Here is a 20862-nt window from a genome sequence, read left to right as displayed (position 1 = left end):
TGTCCATTCTGCCATTGGACTGGTGTGGTAAGCTTGGAAATAATTATTTGTCTACAGACATGTATTCACAGGTTATCATAGCTAAAAGCTTTACATACATTAAAGGCATTGTGAAAGCTGCAGTTAGTTCCCCTCATCCTCTTGGGATAAATGAGGTCTTAATTTGATAACACTATTAGTTCTCTGCCCTCCCCTAGGTTTAATTTTGGACTGTATAGATTCTGTTGGACTAAACTGATTTTATACTAGCTTCAGGTTGGCCATAAATCCTGCATTGTAATGTGTTGATATAGAGAGACAGAATTAAGGTGGCTGCTGTTGTCATATATTTTTTTAAAGATAGATTGTTCAGGATAATCCTTACATAAAACCACATAGACTAACAATAGTATTTGTGGATGCCTTCATTCAGAATTATTTGATTTTGACATCACTTATGTGATTAATTTAATAATCTTGTGTAGAAGATAATTAATCTAAGCATACTAATACCCATAGTGATAATTAGTGTTGACCAATATATGCTGGCAAGTGCATACATCATATTAATAATATCATTATCTGCACCATTAAGCACAAATAATATAGTAGTTTTATAGGCCAAATGTACTATATGCCTGTTCTGCTGTTGTCAATGTCCCATAACACCTTGCATTAGCTGAAGTAAGCTTTGGCATACAGGAAACATCTCAAAATCAAGATATGTTCATTCTCTATCTTAGTACACAACTGAAGTCTTCATGGACCAATACCTGGAATGCTAGTATCCAAAACTAAGTAAGGGAAGGAACAGAACAAGTTCCAGGAACTGAGACAATTGAGGGGTTTGATTTTAGAGACATGTAAAGAGACATGTAACTTGTAAAATCATCATATAAACAATACCAGCTGAAATGTGTAATTTTGGGAGCATGCTTTCTGTGTAAGGTGAATGTAACATCGCTGCACAGGACACCTTCCTGGAGACACACCGAACCTTTTTCCTGTACTGTATTATTATTAGCTTAGAGCAGTAAAACTCAACATGCAGGAATGCTTTTGGGCAGCAAGCACAAAAGCGGCAGGAGCACTCTGAAAGTATCGTCTGTGTAGAAGACAGCATTAGCAGAAATATACAGTAGGAGATAAAAATGCAGGAAATAGATTCTGCTTTAAAAACAGCGACAGGACAAATAATCATCATATCTGATTCATTACCTAAGTCTTTGAAAAGTAGTAATTTCCCAGTGTCAAACATACATTTCAGTTGCAAAGTAATGATAGTATCATATAGTGCCACCATTGAGGTACAGGAAGATTTGACAGCTTTTCCATTATAAAACCTCATATTCAAGAGTTGATCATTTATTTGAAGAAATCAGTTTGATGTTAAAGCATGAGACATAAATTCTAGTGGAAGTAACAATCTATTTTGATCAAATTTTGAAATTAATGGACAGATTTTATCATTCAGCCAACATGCATTTGGTGCAGGAGCAGAGATGGGGAATTCCTCCGTTTTCTAGTGGCTTTGAATCGCCATTGTGCTAAGCACTGTACCAATATAGAACAAAATACACAGTCCCTGCCCCAAAGAGTTTATAGTCTAAGTACAAGACAAGATACAACAGATGGATACAGACAGACTGATGGGGAAGTACAATGAGACAATATTCATTAGCATGATAGTGTGTAGGCTCAGCACACCAGCACCCTAAGTGTTGTCGGCGGGTAGGGGTTTAGGCATCAGAGCAAAGGAGACTTTAGAGAAGGGTTTTGATGGTGGATAATGAGTTAGTTTTGTGAACATTTATGGGGAGATCTTCCCAAATGTAAGGGACAGCATAGGAGAAAGCAGACGGTGCTTGTTAGAAAATTTACCAAGTGGGTGATGGAGGCTGACATCATGGACCAATCATAGGTTGGAGCTGATCTTTCAGATCTGAATGAGAGATGAGAGATAGAATGGGGCTAGACCATAACAGTCCTTGAAAATGAAGACAAATAGCTTCTAGAGGAGAGGAGCTATTGGAGGGATGCAAACAGAGGGGTGTCAGTGCCCAAGGGACAGGCTAGGAAAATGAACTTTGCAGCAGTATTCTGAATGGATCTGAGCAAGGCAAGACTTCATATATTAAGACCAGAGAGAAGGATATTGCAGGAATCAAGATGTGAGATTGAGAGATTAGAGGATACATGTGAATGCATATGAAAGGCTGTGTCTTAGAGAGGTACTCAGAAAGAAGCAACAAGATTTAGATGTAGCCTGGATGTGAGGAAATAGTGGCAGGTGCAAGATGAAGATGATATCCAGGTTAAGGGGCTTGGTGACAGCCAGGATGGTGGTGGTGTCCACAGTGATTAAGGAGGTAACAAGGAGGGCTGTGGGTGTGCGAGAAGCGAAACTATTAGGAGTGCTCTATTTTAGACACATTGAGCTTGAGCTGACAGTTGATATCCACAAGGAGATATTAGGCAGGCCAACATTTTGGTTTGGACAGGAGACAGATCTGGAGCAGAGAGGTAGATCTGTAAGTCGTCAGCACAGAGATGGTAGTTGAATTGTGTTTGCAGATGAGATTACCCAGAGAAAAGGCATAGATGGAGAAGAGAAGAGGACCAAAGAAATCCCTGCAGAGAGCTGGTGGGTGCATAAGAAGGATTCTCCATGGGACACAGAAAAGGAGTGATTACAGAGGGAACAGAAGAACCAGGAAAGAACAGTCATGGAAGCCAAAAAATGATATGATTTCACGAAGATCATTTACAGTGGTGTCAAAGGCAGCTGACAGGTCAAGAGGGATGAGGCTGAAGTACTGGTTCTGAATATTAGCTAGGATGAGGTCATTAGAGACTTCGGTGAAAGTAGTTTCAATAACAGACAAGAGTCAGAAGTTGGAATGTGAGGGTCTCAGCATGAACTGCAGGACAGGAACTCCATGGAGAATTTGTAGACAGTGCATTCAATAATCTTAGATGAAAGGGAGAAGAGAGTTGGGGTGGTAGTCGCAGAAACAAGTGGAGTCAAGGGTGTGTTTTTATTTTGTTTCTTATGAGATAGCCTAGTGCATGCTTGTATTGCAACAAGAAAAAGCCAGAGGAGAGTGAGAGATTAAAGAGAAGAGCAAGGGAAGGATTCAAGCTCTTAATAAAATCAGCCTGTTAAAACCATGGTGCTTGTATTCACCTATACAAATGCTGCAGTGAAACAGCTGCTAATCAATAGTTGCTTAAAAAATCCTACTTCTGTCCACCAGCCCTGCATTGCTATTTAAAACCACAGTAGAATGGCATTTAAAGGCTGATTTAAAAAAAAAAAAAAACGATTGTGGCAAAAATTTGCAATTTTCACATAATTGGAATTCAAGGTGTCTTTGCAGTGAGTATGTAGTACTCAATTTTACTGTGCATCTCCGAGTCACTGGTAAAATATGTTCTGAGTCTGCTATATAGCTGCCTTCGTTTATTGTACATGTAGGTGTAGTCCAGAGAGTTCACATGGGAGATATTTTAAACTCTTATTATTTCACCAGATTTTTTATTTATTTTAGTCAGCAAAGGCACACATGCAACAAATGAACAATACAGGATACTTATCTGGAAAAAAGTTTCTACAAACTTGTAGTACCGGTTGTAAACCTAACTATTCAGGAATTTAGCCAAGATGAGTCAGTTTAAGGGAAATTCTATTGGCAGAATATTTATTTGCTATGTTTTAATTTAATTTTATTATTTCTAGTATTTGCATGAGGGTGGGAAGTAACAAGTTTTGAAATAAATCCATGTAACTATTTGTTACTCTCTTTGCTTTGGCATTTAGATTGTTAATGAAAGCAACAAGAAATTTCATGAAATATCATATTGTTTCATATTGTTTCCTATTTTCCCTACTGTTTTCCCTACTGATGATTTTTGTCAGAAGTAAACATGTTTTACCCTTGTAACTAGATAAGAAAGAGGGCTCTGGAATTGTCGTAGGCACAGAAAAGTGATTATGCAAGAATATAAAATTGAGCATCCTTATTGAGCATTACTTATCAGTAATAAATAATACAAATATTTTAAACTTTCTAATACTTCTGTTCCAGCAGAATAGTTGGCCAGTATACTCCACCCACTTCGCAATATTTAGTAACACTACAATCTTGTATTTAAATGATTCCGCCAGAACTTTATATTAGTTATTCTATATATTCTGTTGTTTTCATGTTTTCAAAATTTCTCAGTGTAAATGAAAATATCTGTGTTACAGACATGCAGCCAGAGGTACCCCCAGCAGACAGAGAAATATATCCACTCATGCTAGGGGATCAATGCTGACTGTTTAGACCATACTTTCATATGAGGATATAATAGTTGTGTTAGCAAAAATGTGCATGTAGCCATTGTGCCCACAATACTATGTACAAATGCAGAATTTTGTACAAGTGTGCAGGGCCAGCTCCAAGTTTTTTGCCGCCCCAAGCAAAAAAAATTTCCTGTACTCTGCCCCTTTCCCGCCCCATTCCAACCCCTTCCCCAAATCCCCAGCCCTGCCTCCTCCCCCGGGCGCACTGCATTTCTCCTCCTATACCTGAGAGGGAGAGGGGAGGAGCAGAGTGGCCGCATGCTCAGGGGAGGAGGCGGAGGTGAGCTGGCGGGGGGGAGTGGTTCCTCTGCCCCCACCCCAGGATTACTTCCTGCGGCCCTTCCCGCGCCCCTGACCGCCACAGCTCACCTCTGCTCCACGTTCTCCCCTGAGCGTGGCATCACCGCCACTCCGCTTCTCTCCCCTCCCTCCCAGGCTTGCCACAAAACAGCTGATTTGTGCGACAAGTGTGGGAGGGAGGGGGGAGAAGTGGAGCGGCGGTGCGCTCGGGTAGCAGGCAGCAGTGGAGCAGAGATGAGCTAGGGGGGAGCGGTTCCTCTGCCTTCTCCCCCCCCAGGGTTACTTCCTCTGGCCCTCCCCGTGCCCCCCACCGCGGCAGCTCACTTCCGCTTAGGGCCGGCTCCTGACTTTTTGCACCCCAAGAAAAAAAAGAAAGGCAGCCAGAGTGCTGCCTCTTGGAAAGTGCCACCCCAAGTACTTGCTTGGAGCGCTGGTGCCTAGAGCCGGCCCTGCAAGTGTGTTTTTAATGCACCATTTAAATGTAGCTCTGAATGTCAAAAATGAATAGTGTTTCTGTTTTGCTAAGTGACAGTCATGAAAGTCTAGACAGACTGTAAAAAGTCAAGCAAATAAAATAATTCAACATAAAATTACACTTGACAGGAATGTGAAACCTTGATTATCATCATAATAGTTGGATATTGTCCAGGAGAGAGGTCAAACAGAAGTCTCGTGTTTGCCCTAGTTCCTTTTTTAAAGTGTTCTCTTAAGATCTGTGTGTCTGCTGGCCTTCTGCACTCCATTGAGGACAGATAGATGAAGCAGAATTCAAAACAAGCTCTTTGTAGAAGGAGGTAGTGTAGGTGGGATAACTTTATCTTTATTTTATGAATCATCTCAAAATACACTTAGCAAATGAGCTGAAATGCTGGTATAATACCTACATGAAAAGTGCAGAGCTACAGTGTACCACGAAACTAATGTCCCCCCCTCCCCCTGCAACACATTATTTTCAACAACATGCCATTACTACAAATGGTCAGAAAAGTCTAGACTTCAGATACGTTATTTTGTTTAGGAGGGTAAATGAGTGAAATTCACACCCAAGGATTATTAAATATCCAATCTATTTCTATTTAGAAAAGCACATTGGCTGCTTAGCACCAAATGATTTATAATGGCAAAGGATGCCAGGTATTCTGTCCTGCTCAGTTTTTCCATCTTACTCACAGTTAGACAAAGGGTTTCTCCTTCATACGCATCTTGGGACAATCGTCGTCCCCTCTCCAGCTTAAAGGGCTTCTCTGTATGATTCTTCTCTCGAGCTGCTCAACTTCATTGGTAAGGGTATATTCCCATGATTCTGATGGTGCTGTGCTGACACCGCTCCAAACCTATTAAAGAGCACATAGCAGTGAGGCAAATTCACCCATTTTAGTAGCTCTAGGAATGACTTCTGGCTGTTTCCCATCATTTGCCGTTCCAGCAGTGCAGCTCCAATGTTAATATGGTGGGAACACTAGTGTAGACCAGCTACTGGCAATTTAACCACCATGTTCTTTAGATAAGTCTCTACTGGAGGTGGTTAATTTTATCACACTTTTATAGAATCTGTCATTTGAAATGAGCAAGCAGTGTCCCAGTATTGTTTGTTTAAAAATTTCTTTTGAATTAAGCAGAAAGTGTCTGATGAAGGTGTTAAGTTTTATATTTTGCCAACTCCTATCCAGATTTTCATTTCACAAGGTAAGACTGAGTTGGTCATCCCATTCACCACATAGCAACAAACTAATGTACAAGTATTTACTGATATAATGGTAACACCTTTCAATACTGTAAAGGTTATGAGCTAATTTCTGTGCTTAGACTGAATATATGTACTATCAACTTTGTAATACACCTCTACCTCGATATAACGCTGTCCTCGGGAGGCAAAATATCTTACCGCATTATAGGTGAAACCATGTTATAGTGAACTTGCTTTGATCCACCGAAGTGTGCAGCCCCGCCTCCATGGAGCACTGCTTTACCGCATTATATCCAAATTTGTGTTATATTGGGTCACGTTATATCGGGTTAGAGGTGTATTTGGTAATGTAGAGACTTGTATGATTTAACTTGGACAGAGCTCAGAAACTTATTTTCTGTAAGCATATCTTTGGGGCAGTTAATATTATGTGTTACCCAGAATTCGTTCTTTCAATTAAATTTGCCAGCACAGATGAGTTCTATCCACATTCCAGAGTGGAATGCTGGGTGGTGAGTAGACAACGGGCTTTGAAAGGGCAATACTTTTTATGAAGGTAACCCAAGAGACAGTTAGTAGTTTGTTTTTTTTCCCTTTAGTGAAGAAGAACAGGTATCGTGTTTAATAGGTACACTAGATTGGACCAATATTCATTTTTAACATTTCACAAGCAAGGCATCTATATGAGTTCCCAGTATCTGAGGTCTGCAGATGTTTTTTTGTTTGACAGATATGCCAGTGGTGGAAAGGAATAGTGAATCTGTAGAAATAATATGATCCAATAATGTACATATTTATGAGTAATAGCATAGTATAATATGTATTTTTCATGAATGTACTTTATTTCTTTGCAGAATGAGAGGGATACATTTTAATTTAAATATTTTAGTTGCATTTGAATCTTTTTGCTTTGCAACTTACTATAGTGAGTTAACTGCATGTCCCTAGCAGACTAGCAACTGTCATCCATAAAAAAAAAAAGTTGAATGTATCTGGTTGTCTTTTCATTAAATACAGACAAGAAAGGAATTCAGCAAAACTACATCTGTTGTTATAGCATAAATATAGTCAGAGGAATTCGGGTTCATTATTTAATTATTCTCCTTTCACTTTATTTTGTACATTTGTACTATGATTGTATTTTTTCTCTTTTGATTGACAGAAAGTAATGATATAGATCAGGACACAATGAAGGCAAACTCTCAGGGGTTTATTGGATGTCTCTCTTCAGTGCAGTTCAACCACTTTGCTCCTTTGAAGGCTGCATTGCACCATACCAGCTCAGCACCAGTCACTGTAAAGGGACGCTTCACTGCATCTAACTGCGGTACTTCAAGTGGAGCTGACTCAACATCAAGTGAAACAATCCATTCATTTGCAGGTAGCGTATGGCTATCACTTGTTTTACCCTCTAAAACACAAGAAGAGTTCTCAGAACTTCATTAGTTTCTGTCTTTTTTATGTGGGTATAAATGACGGGTAGATTGAAAATGTGTTCTGTTCTGTTTCTTCTTCTTTTCCATTTTTCTAGCCTCTGTCATTTCCTCTTAATGTTTTCACTTTCCTGTTCACCTCCACATAGTGTGATTTACAACATTGAGCTTTAGAACCATGTAGACCCACACTAACTTCACAGTTCCATACTGTGTGTGAACCATAACCATATATAAGTATCTTGAGAATCCTCCTTTCTACTTGTCTGTCATTTTCCCTTTTTTTCTGTTGCAGATCATTCTGGACCAATAGATGAGGGAGAGCCCTTAGCTAATGCAATCCAAAGTGACTCTGCAATTATTGGAGGTAATAGGGACTATAAAGGCTTCACTGGAGCCTTTTTAAAATTAACTTTGAATCTTTCAATGCTAAAGTGAAGTCATTGGAACTTTTGCGTGCACAAGGAAAACAGTATCAAATTAAAAGAAGCTCTGTTTTACTACAAAGTGTTAGGTGCTGAGTGCAAAAGTCAAAATGATGTTTTAAAATATCAGTAACTCTTGTCTACTTATTACATTAGCTTTTGTAGTGACAGTTTATATAAATATTTGAATACTCTGTTGATGCACAGCATTTTAAGAACAGTTTACTAAGCTGCTTAATGCAAGTATGGCTACCTACTTGGATACCTTAGGGCATACATCATATATTCAAGGAAAGAGCATTTTTATGGCTTTTTGGCTTTTAAAATTATTCACTTTTGCCAATGGAGCATGTTCAAAGTGAGGAAACCCTTTGTTAAATAAATCTCAGCAGCACAGCTTTTGCCTTGCCTTTATGCTTGAGAAAATGGAGAATTGCATGGCTTGAATGCCTGCTGTACCACAAGGCAGGTTTCATTTTGGTTTACCATTCAGTGCAAGGCACTCATGGATTGAGTGCCAATTGCACTGATTTTCAGTGTTTCAAAAAAGTTGGAAAATAAAATCCACATGAAAATGTTAAAAATATAGTTAATGTTGATCAGAGTATTGTTTTTCTTGCTTCTCCTTACAATTTCTGCTGATCTTCCTTACTGCCTTTTCAGGAAAATCACATATAGTTCTTGTTTAAGCACTTTTTAAGAAAGTCTGTTTTTATTAAAGGTTCTGCAGTGGGAGAATCATACGCAATTTAATCACTCAACATGAAATAAAATGGCACTTATCTTGTGTAAGTCTCAATTTATTTTGAGACTTATTATTGTATTGTCAATAGAAAACCTTGAAATTGAGTACTATGGATTTGGAGTCAGCAAATCCAGGTTTTGTTCCTGGCTCTTGCAGACTTCTCAGAACTTTTGAACTGAGCTGCTAGAAAGCCTAACAATTTTTTCTCTTCAGAAGGATAAGCTTCAGAGAAGTCAAGCAAGTCTGGTAATGTGAGTCTGGGGACAAAATACTGTCAGTAGAATTTCAGTTTCCACAAATGGTGCTGGAACAAATATATGACAGTGACATTCTTTTAAATAGCTATCCTATGAGACTCTATCCTGTGAGAGTTTTCTGATGGTATTTTTTTTTAATTTGGAAGAGGAGAGATGAAGGAACTTCTCTTGGGTCCTGAAAATGGTTTTTCTGCTATATCATTCAGTGATTCAATTTCAATTAGTGACTTGAACAGAAAAAAGAGAGTCCATCATTTGTCTTCTCTGGTTAAATTCTGAATATGTTTCTTTTGCTCCTTAAGAGCCTGAACATACAAAATACAAAATTTAGTGGAATAAAACTACCAAATCTTCCCACCAAGTGTAAGGGGTTTATAACAGAATCTGCAGTCACATATAGAACAACTGAAATGATGACATCCTCTACCCAATATGGCAGATGATTAATGATGTATTGTCCACACAAACCACTTCCTTAAAACCACTAAAACAACAATTGATCAAAGGTTGTTTGCTTAAATAGTAGTGCTAAAGTCTGCAGTTTTGGGGCAAATTCTGGAACACTTTTGGTTAACAACGTTGAATATAGAAGGTTGATGGTTCTTTTGCTTTTGTTATTAATGTTTGAGAGAGCCAAGAAATGTCCTGAAATGACATTAGAATTGTATTAGAAATGTCCTGAAAGTATATGTAGTGTCCTGAAATGAATGGTTACTTGTATACATGGTAAAGGTATGAAAAAAGTATGAGGTTAGTATTATTGGTACGAGGTTCAATGAATAGTAATCAGATCTGAGGACTTCTCAACCAAAAATTCTAGAAAATAAAATAGATACTTCTGCTTATGGCTTTAGGACCTGATCCAACTACAGTACTTTTAAGATTAATAGAAAGACTCCCTTGATTTGACTGGGGTTTGGACCAGGCCTCAGCTAGCCATACAAAATATTTATTTCTTTTACAGTGTGTTTTCCATATTTTATCAAACACTTTGTATAGCACGGACATGCACAGTTCAGTTACCTCATCAACCTTGACTCTGCCTTGTAATATTGACATGCAGTAACCAAAGGATTATGGTTAAAGTCTCATAGTATTTGCAGTCCCAGATTAAATCAAATCGATTTTTATAGATAACTTTTTTTCCCCACATTTTTTCTCGCAGTACACTACTGAGCAGAGTTAAGGTTATTTAGGTTTCTTAATTGTGCATTTCCATGTCTTAACATGTTTGAATTTCTTTTAATTTAATCCTTAACTTTGTATTTCCTAGGTTTATAATGCCTGTTTTGGGAATAACTGCAACATCCCTGTAATGTTTTTCACCCTTAAATTAAATTGGTACAGTCAACCTTAATTAGATTTATATTGTACGTAGCATGTTATATGTATATTTGTCACAAACTTGAGAGGGTCTTAGAACTGTCCTCTGTTCTCGTATTTAGTCATTCATTTGTCAAAATTTCCTTGTAAATCAGGAAGACTATTCAGTACCAAACTATTATGTCTTCTCATAGGAGAAAATTAGCTTCACTCCCACAAAGTTTGAAAAATAATGGCCTACGAGTGTGAAGACGAGTGAGCCGGGGGGTGAAATCCAACATTTAACCCAGGGCTGAACCCTCTATGACTGCTATTCAAGGGCTATAGGGCCACCACTCTAGCCAAAGAGGCCACTAGGTTAATGTAAAAATGAATTCCATAACCCCCTCACCTAGGTCGTCTGTGGCCCACTCCATCATCAACCTTCATTCCCTTTTTTTGTGGGAAGTGAGAAGTATGCAGATATATTTGTACAGCCTCATGCTGGACCCTATGGTACAATAAAGTCATGATTAAGAAACATATGTTTTCCTTTGTGCCATGGATGAATTCCACCCACATATAATTTCTGTCAATGGGAATTTCAGTTATTTTGGTGTCACTGAGTAACATTTATTTGAGGAAAAAAATGCTACTTATGGGCTCAGCCCTGCAAGGAAAGGTTGATTCAGACAAAAAGGGATTGAGAACCCTCCCTACCAAAAGGCCCCTCCAGCAAACCAAAGTGTCACCCGAATCAAAAGTGCTTCTGAATCAAGCACTTTTCCTAGGTTAATTTGTTAGACAAAGTAATGGAGGTGGGAGGGCAATTATAAGGTCCAATCGAGGCATTTGAGGAATCTTATGCACCCAGTTTAATTTTTCATTCTAGTGAACACAAATTTATGATTATTATGATACTGAAATGGAATTGTCTCAGCCAATCAGATTTTTCAAGTTATGCCATTCCTTCCATTCTGATTGGTTCTGGGTGTCTGGTTTATCTAGGCTTTGTAATTTTCTCAGTACTGGTATGCTATTCTAATATTCTGCCAATCAGAGTGCAGATAGTTTTACTGTAAGTGCCAGAAAACCAAAAAATCAATAATTCACACAGCTCTAGTGTACACACAGTTTTTGTGTTGCTTTAGTTATATCCGTTACCCCTAATACTAATATAAGCACCTTTCTACAGGTATAATTGCATTAACACATGAGGGATTGTAGCACCTTAATGCTATTGCTTTAGAAAATTGTGCATAGATAAGCCCTCAGAGTATGTATGTGCTTTTACAGTAAAACAAAACAGTGTACATCCTGGTGTATCTTAATAAAGTCCAGATCATGCAGTCAGTCTGCACTCAAAACATCAGTGAGATTTCTATAGAGAGAGAAAAATTGCACAATAAATTCCTTATAATTTGTCTAGTATATCTGATCAATTTTATCTCCTCCTCTCTCCTCCACAGGTGTGATAGCAGTTGTGATATTCATCCTGCTTTGCATCACTGCCATAGTTGTACGCATTTATAAAAAAAAAAGCATATATAAAAAAAATGAGGCAAAAGGATCAGAAAATGAGGACAGTGCCGAGACTGCCCTGAAATGTGAGCTCAGCATGCAAAATACAGGCAACGAAAATCAAAAGGAATACTTCTTCTGATTGGCATTTATGATTTAATTTAATATAGTAATGTGACAGTCTGACTTTCTTGCTAAGCCAGGGGCTCTCAATGGACAAAAAAGCTCTTGCACTCAAAGTAAATGCAATGGATTTGAGACCTATTATATTGCATATGTTCAGTCTCAGTGATTGCTATAGGAAGCCTCTTTAAATTACATGCATTCCTTAGCTATTATACTGTAAATGCATTTTATGTAACAGTGAATTAGATATTGTAACCAATTTCATTGTTGGTAGTTTCCGACTGTTCTGATGTGACCTTCTACAACTGAATTTTAACGTGAATGCTGAATATGGTATTTAAGTGGGAGAATTGTTAAGCTAATGCCCCCATCCAGCTCTTTAAAATCTGTGATTCAGGCATTTTGTTCAAGGTCAAAGTTGAACTGTAATGTTTACTTGAGAAACTCTGCTATGTTGCTTTATAGTGATTCCCAGTGACTTCCTGATATTGAATCCCTTTGGCCAATGTCAACTTCTACTCGTGAGCCATCAAGCCAGATACCCAAAACTAAACAAAACCCTTATTTATTTTTCTGTGTGAAATGATCGATGATGTCATTAACAGATCAGTTTCTAACCTTGCTGTGGAGAATGGGGTAATTGGATCCATTTGGCTCTTTTCATTCAATTGGACACGCTGGCAATCTTTAGCTACTGAATTTAATTTTGAAGTTTGCAGTTCTATCAGGGTGCAGGCTGAAGTGTGCACAAAGTGTGCCAGTAAATTATACAAGCTCTTTCACCACGTGTTTAGCAGTGGATCGGAGCAAGTTACCACGTTATTTGCATAATCCAGCACCCTCTGAATGCTGCTTATTTGTAAAGATGAGTAAAATATCATTCACTTATTGATTATCATTAATAATAACAGCAGAAGGTGAACAAATAGAGTACCTGGGCTGGTAAATTTTGGAAATTGGAAATTTATTAATGCATCCTAAATGTAATTGTCTCCTTTCACTACAAAAGGTATGCTCTCTGAAAGCAGCAGAGATATGATCTTCCAAGTCCCGAGGTTAATTTGTATAAAATAAAGGAAATCAGTTTCTCTTTTTGATCCTGGTTAGATAAGACATTTTAAAAATAGCACACTTCCTGATCCTCTAATTATTTTGCACTGCACTCCATAATAATACCTAATAATACCTCAGTGAGATATTACAGTAAATTATAATAACTTCCCTTCAAAACCAAACATAGAATCATTAGGACAAAATTTCAAAAGTCTGCCCTCTAAGCCTGAGCCATTCTGGAACATGAGCTTTTCTGGAGTTACTAAGCATTTTATGTCTAAAACCTGGATTTAAGAATGCAAATATCATTTCTGTCTGAAAAGATAGGGATAGGATTTTAGAAATTACTCAGTGCTGACCTAACTCTGCTTTCATTGAAGCCAATGGTAGTACCCACTGAGTCAATGGGAATACGGTTAGCTCAACTCTGAACACTTTTGAAAATCCCACCCTAGATGTCCAAATACATTATCTGAGCACAAAAGTCTGAGGCAGTTGGCCAAAAACGTGTGTGTTTAAAATTGCTTTACAGAAATGATGGGTGTAAATTTAGAGGTTGAGTTGAGGTCTCTTTGAAAATATGTTCCTTTAGGTTTGTTTTCCTTCCTTGCTTTTATTGACTCCTCACTGGAGTCTCACAGTCCCTTTACAGCTCCTCTTCATGTCTAGGTATACATTTCTCCCCTTGTTGAGACTAGGAGCCTTTTCAATCTCACATCCCTTAGGCTGGGGCACACAGTCTCCTTCTGTCCCTCTTCTTTATTCAGTGCTGAGTTTTTCCTACATTTCCTGGGTCATAATCATTAAACATTGTTTTATTGCAATTGCATCTAGTCTGGTTTAAACTCTCCCTCTTCTCTCCCTGCCCCAAACCTGTTCTCTAAAGAGGGAAGCACCTTGTCCCTCTTTAAAGCCCTGAGCCAAAGCATATTGAATTCAATGGGCATCTTTCCATTGCCTTCACTGGGCTTTGGATCAAATCCCTCTTTCACTAATGATTCTGCCAATATTTTCCCTTCTCCATAGCACTGGTATGAATGTCCCACCCTCCTCTATTCATTATGTGCAATTGCTATTCCAAATAAACACTTGATGTAAGAACCCCATTTAAACTACCTATACCTTTACCAGTCAAGGGTGCAACAGTGACCATATGGGACAGGACTAAACTCTTTGTGATATTGGGGGTCTTAATGTGTTGGATGCTGCCACCACAAAGAAATATTTGATTGAATTATAAAAGAGACACTATACTTTGTGGGCACTTCCCACATATTTTTCAGATTGTAATAGGAACCCAAAGTGTATCCACACCAGGACAAGTTGGGAAAGATACAAATTTAACATTCCAGTTACCTGTTGTTTCTTCCTCCATTTGTTTGTTTTAACTTTGTTTTTGAGTATCAAAAGGAAAGAAAAACTTCCTTTCACTTTCTGTCAAGAGAATGATTGTATTCTTTCATTATTCATTGATGGTTGTGGGGGTTGTTTTTGTTCATTTGTTTTTGTTTTTTTTAAAGGCAACAGGAAGGCCATAGCTCAGTAAAGTCCCATTTCGCAAAATAATGAAGTATGAAAAAAAAATCCCAGTGGCACACTATGTTTAAGAACTTTTATGGCATTTTACTGTGTGAAGAAGAAAAAACGCGTGGGGGTTGTTGAATGCACATCCACACATTTGTAGTAGCATACAGTAATTGCATCTCTCAGATGGAATAAATGCACATTTTCTGCCATAGAAAGACTGATCATATATTCATAGATGGAGTCTGATATATACAGGTTCAGAGTCAATGAAACAACATTATCCACTATTTGCTGCCTTCTTATGGGTACAACAAAATGGTGGCACCAAAGTGCACTGATACATTGTACACCATTGTGCTGTCCCTTCCTTGACTCTCTTATCCCAATGTGTAATCTTTTGCCTCCCTCTGTTAATAAAACAATTTTTAAAATAAAGTGAGGAAAATATTTTTAAACATTTGTATAAAAACGTTTAAAACTTAAGAAAATATACTGATTCTCACTCCTTTTTTTTTTCTTAAAGCAGTAAAAAAAAGTGGAAGTGCATATAACATACTGGTGAGTGTGGTTATTTATAAAAATGCTGTGCATTGTAGACCTAGTATAGCATGTCTACTATGCACTGACCCATTTCCATGGCAAATACTCTCCTCTTTAAGTTGTATAGAGAGTAAACAGTGGCATGAAACCTGAGGAAATTTGTAATGCTTTGTGTGAGCTAAGGCTGCATAAGGACTGCAATTATTTATACATTCTATATTTAGTCAATCATTGTAAAATAATAATTGTTTTTAATTCTTCTTCAAACAAACACTTCTGTTGGTGCATTGCCCAAGCCTGTGTAACATACTAAATGCAGTGAAAGCACGCTACAAACATTTAAGGAGAAACATGTCATACAGCCCAAAAATTAACACTGATGCTAATATTTACTTATGAATTGTGGCACAGGATGAACAAAATAATTATTACAGCTCAACAAGTGACTTTGGAAATAAAATGCATTAGCTTGAGAAAACTTGGGAAGGTCACACATTCACATTGAATCTGTAACCATGCAGAGCTATGCAGTGCCATATTGTAATTATCAGCAAAATGTGTCCTCTTGTTTGCAAAAGAAAAATAATTTAATTCACAAAACTCCATGTTGTGAAAACATGACTCTCTGGGGTGTAGTTGCAGAGCATGCAAAATGCCACATAATTGAAGTGATCAGAATTTTATTAATCAGGCCCTAATTCTGCAACACAAATGAATCCCTGGAGCTTCTGATCATTTACTGAGATTAAGCACTATTAGGCAGAAAAACTGAAGAAATCAGTATTAAATAAAAGGATAAAATTGTATAAAGGCAAACGGACAGCACAAGGAACCAGCATCAGAATATGACAGGAGTATTTATGGTGCAAGATCTGCTAATTAACCCTGCTTGTTTGCCCCAGTCCTGTTCTGGAGGGACTATGGCCCAGATCCTCAAAGGTATTTAGACACTAAAGGAGAGACAGTTAGGTGCCTGAGTACCTTTCAGGATCTGGGCTTGTGTGACTTCTCAGCCCTTTTAGTGTTTTTATCTCACTGCTTCAATTGCCAAAGAAAGGAACCAACTGGTGCTAGTTGTGATAGTTTTGGGGAACTGAAATGAAACCATGACTCTTTTCATATAAGTTGCTAGGTCCATTCTCTTTGACCTGTGATTAAATTCTGCCCTCAGCTGTTCGTGTGCATCTGCATTGCTTTAAATGAGATTGAACTGGGGATAACCAAGGATAGAATTCTGGCCCACAGTCTCTACTGATCTAGGCAGAATATGAACCCATGGCCTAAGAGTGAAAAAACTCCATTTCTGTATGTGAGTCTCCTGTACCATCTAGTCAGATCCAAGGCCAAGGCTCTACACCAGCCCTAATACTTTACACAATGATTGGAAAGAGTGAAATGATGGACAGTCCAGTGTGTAATGTAGTGGAAAATAGTCCACATTCTTGCAATATTTTGGACAAACAAGCAATTAGAAATGCAATGGATTGTGTATATGTATCTACTTCAAGCACAGTTCTATTAAACAATCAACCGTGTATTTGCAGGGGGTTCTGCATCTCCAGCCTTCCCTTCAGAAGATTGTTTTGCAGATGAAGTGAGGCAGTGGGCTTTACTGAAAGCCCCTAAAATCCTGCATGAGGAGAAAGAAGCAGCCACCCCAATTCCCCTTAAATTCCAGAGGGAATATGAAGGAATCAGTGGCTGTTGTGTTAGACGCCAAGCACCGAGCAGCAACCATGGGAAACTGAGTACTGGTGGGGCTATATTTTCAGATTTGAATATAAACATCTGTGTGCCACAATGCTCACTGCAACCTATCATTTGAATCCTCTAACTATTCTGATGTGATACCCACTATGGAAGACATGAATATACAGTTTTGTACCCCCCCCACTGCATTTTTTTTTCACAACATAGTCTCATGTTTTGTTTTGTGGGGGGGTAGGTTATTTTTGTTTTTTTTAGAAAACAGGTGTATGCTGCAAACAGTTGATGTGGCCAGCATTAACTAGAAAGTTTCCAGCATAAAGGACACTGGGCCAAGAAAAAAAGGTACTGAACATGACCCTCTGCTACAATATCAGTGAACTGATAGGTGCCTGTTTAAAAGCGACAAAAGTAATTATCATACATTCACCATATTTCTGTGAATAAATAAATGTGTGATTTGAACCTTAGACAAGGAACCAGGTACTTCAGATTTTACCCCTCACACCGCTTCCTGGCATTATGGAAACCATTAATCTTTCTGCTCCATATGTATAATAGGGCTAAAAATATTTGGCTTGTGTGTAGGTAGAATAAGTAATGTTTGTAAAGCACCTTGAAGCTGCAAATCACTATATAAATGATAAATATTATTATAATGGAAGACAGCATCAATCTTTTAAACAATATGTTGTTTACCCATATGTTTTTAGCCAATTTGTTTCATGAGTTTATTCCTTGTTTTAAATTGATTTTCCTCTCCTATTCTGTGTATAAGGCCAGATTCACACCTGAAAAATCATTCTTGGACCATTGCATAAGGAGAAATATGCTCACCTGCCATGTGTTAGCAGCAATTAGTGCCCAGCAGATTCATGTAAGTGGGCAATAGTTGAAGCGAACAGGAAGGATTTAATATGGATAAGCACAAAGCAGAGCACAAATTCCATTACAACAAAGTAGCTACTAGCAGTGAAGCTGTAAGATTTCAGAATTAGCCAAGAGCGAATGTAGAAAATGAGTAAATTACTCCTTCACTAAGCCAGGTGTACTCTAGCCTAGGAAATTTGTCCAACTCAAGGTACCTGGGGAGCTTCCGGGATGTTCTTAGGCTCCTTGGGATATTGAGCTCTCCCAGATATTCTCTCTCCTTCCCCTCATCCTCTTGTCTGCTTCATTAGCCCTTTCTGGTACTCTTCTAGTCACCCTGGCTGATCTTTATTATCTCTACCACGTTTACTGTTGCATTTAAAAAAAAAAAAAGAAAGCTTTACTGTAAACTAATAGTTGTAAATCCATTCTACATATATAAATTATAGATCCTGCATATCTCCTTACATATGTCTTGCACTAAATGTCATCAACAACACTTTTCATTAAATAACTAAACATAAGCACATTCTGATATCTTTGCATCAAAAGAAGCATTTCTTGTTACCTTTAACACAGTGACATAGTGTCAGCAAGCTAATGTTGTCTATATTTTGAAACTGTGTTCTAAAATGTTGATCATAATAACAAATGTGCACTTAGTGAGGCCACCAATAAAAAGAATCCATATTTGTCAGAAGTTATCAGACAGAGGTGTATGTGATATCTTACTTGTTTCTAATTGTTAATGTCAGCCAGTATAAATCTCCCTTCATTGAAGTCAATGGGGCTACGCTGATTTATACCACTGAGGATATAGTGATGCTGTAGCTGGGGGAAGAACTTAAAACAATTTGTGTTTTCACAGTGTTTCATGTCTATTGTAATCTTGCATTGCTTGAACAGCTACACCTCCCACTGAAGTCAATGTGATCTTTGGAAGAAAGAGGACTGAAGGCCCATTACGTGTGATCTGTTATCATCAGCAGGCACAAATTATAGCTGTACAGTGATTGTATGTGGGCAAGAAAGACAAGCAAGGCTAGAGTACGGTAGGGGGGACAGGGAGGAACCACAACAGCTAAATGGGCTTGCTCCAATCAGAGTCAGTGGTGTTCAGCTTGAGAAGACCTCCAAGGAGCCCAACAGCAGGGGGCTGGTCTTGGCCCAGTGAACCACACTACACTTGAACCCGTTAGGCTGGCTTTAGAGTCAGCATGGAAGCCCAAAGCCAAGTAGCCGTGCATAGTGCCTAGTGACAGTTCCTAGTAGTGGCAGCATCTCTCTCCTGTTTGGTCCACCAGCATGAGCTCAAGATGATAGCAGCTGAATGGAAAGTGTGCAGCACTGTCCAGGTAGGATTGCTACTATGGAGTCAGTGGCAGGGTACTTCCTGTCTATCCCTAGACATTGGGAAGTGACATTTGCTGTGCCTTGGTGACCAGTTTATTGGCAGCATTCAGATGCTGATTCTTAGGTGGAGCAATATGGGCTAGGACTGGTAACCATACAAGTTTTGATGGCTTCAATGTGCTTGTGACAATTCTCATGGTATAGTTAAACTAGTATGTTCACTAGTCTGGAGATGTTTGATGGTGAGTGCATTTTTTCTTCAGCAAAGTAGTAAATAGTATATGCCCACTTGAGTAACATTGAAAGTAATTTTTAGAATGAAAATGCATTTTTTAAAAAAAATGTATGCCTGTGCAAGTTAAAAGAAGTAGTTCTATAGTGTAAGTTTTCTTCAGTCAAGCCTGCTGGAGGGTAACTGTTTCATGTATGATTCAGTTTAAAATATGATATCAAACTTCTGAAAAATGCACCAAATTCCGATTTGCATTGAAGTACAGTATAGCTTTATGTTTTTATAGAAGATGTTTCGTACATTGCTGTATTTTTGTTGTGTGTGCTGGGCTCCCAGAGCACAGAATACGTGAGGGGAATGGAAGTGCAAAATGAGACATTTTTTATTATGATAATTATTTTCTAAACAGCTCTGGGAATGTGTTCTTTTATAAAGCTCTGTATAGATATATTTTCATTTTGTATAACAATGTTTATTTGAATTGTATTGTCAGGGACATCTGTCAATTTCTTTTTGTACAGCATTGTCAAGGTCTTTTCCCCCACTTTGAACTTTAGCGACCAAAAAGTGGGGACCTGCATGGACCCTTCTAAGCTTAATTCCTAGCTTAGATCTGATAACGCTGCCACCAGCCAAAATATAGTGTTTGGCACACTTCCTGTTCCCCAAAAACCTTCCCTGGGGAACCCAAGACCCAAAGCCCTTAGGTCTTAAAACAAGGAGAAATAAACCATCCCCCTTCTTTTCCCCCCACCAATCCCTGATGAGGTCAGACCCAATCCCCTTGGGTCTTAAACAAGGGAAAAAAATCCATCAGGTTCTTAAAAAAGAAAGCTTTTAATTAAAGAAAGAAAAAGTAAACATTAGCTCTGTAAAATCAGGATGGTAAATGCTTACAGAATATTCAGATTCATATAGACTAGAGGGACTTCCCTCCCGCCCCAGCCTGAGATTCAAAGTTACAGCAAACAGAGGTAAAAATGCTTCCAGCAAAATACACATTTACAAGTTAAGAAAACAAACATAAGACTAATCTGCCTTTTCTAGCTAGTACTTACTATTTTGAAACATGAGAGACTGATTCAGAAAGATTGGAGAAAACTTGGGTGCATGTCTGGTCCCTCTTAGCCCCAAGAGCAAACAACCCCCAAAACAAAAAACACAAACAAAGACTTCCCTCCACCGAGATTTGAAAGTATCTTGTCCCCCGATTGGTCCTCTGGTCAGGTGTCAGCCAGGTTTACTGAGCTTCTTAACCCTTTACAGGTAAAAGAGACATTAACCCTTAACTGTCTATATATGAAAAGCATGCTCAGAGGTGCTTTTTTATTTTATTTTTTACTGTCAGATTGACACTCAGCTATTTATTTGGCACAATAAAGTATTTCCAGGTGTAAATTAAGCACAGCAGTATATATTTTCCTCTATCAAAAGTTACAACAGTGGGCAACAGTACC

The 20862-nt window shown here is 38.3% G+C and overlaps 1 protein-coding gene across 1 annotated transcript in view; it reads left to right on the top strand.

Moving 5' to 3' along the window:
- LOC115653793 (contactin-associated protein-like 4) overlaps nt 1-15140 on the top strand; it is a 292466-nt gene extending 277326 nt beyond the window's left edge. Inside the window, exons 22-24 of the mRNA XM_030567453.1 lie at nt 7477-7695; nt 8043-8114; nt 11946-15140. Coding sequence (XP_030423313.1) covers nt 7477-7695; nt 8043-8114; nt 11946-12139 — 485 coding nt within the window. The 3' untranslated portion in view covers nt 12140-15140. The remainder of the gene's footprint in view (nt 1-7476; nt 7696-8042; nt 8115-11945) is intronic.
- Nucleotides 15141-20862: the final 5722 nt, after the last annotated feature.

Source organism: Gopherus evgoodei, chromosome 6 (genome assembly GCF_007399415.2).
Source record: "Gopherus evgoodei ecotype Sinaloan lineage chromosome 6, rGopEvg1_v1.p, whole genome shotgun sequence".
Lineage (NCBI taxonomy): Eukaryota > Metazoa > Chordata > Testudines > Testudinidae > Gopherus > Gopherus evgoodei.
The sequence above is the reverse complement of the archived record's forward strand: the minus strand, read 5'-3'. Positions and strand labels throughout refer to the sequence as shown.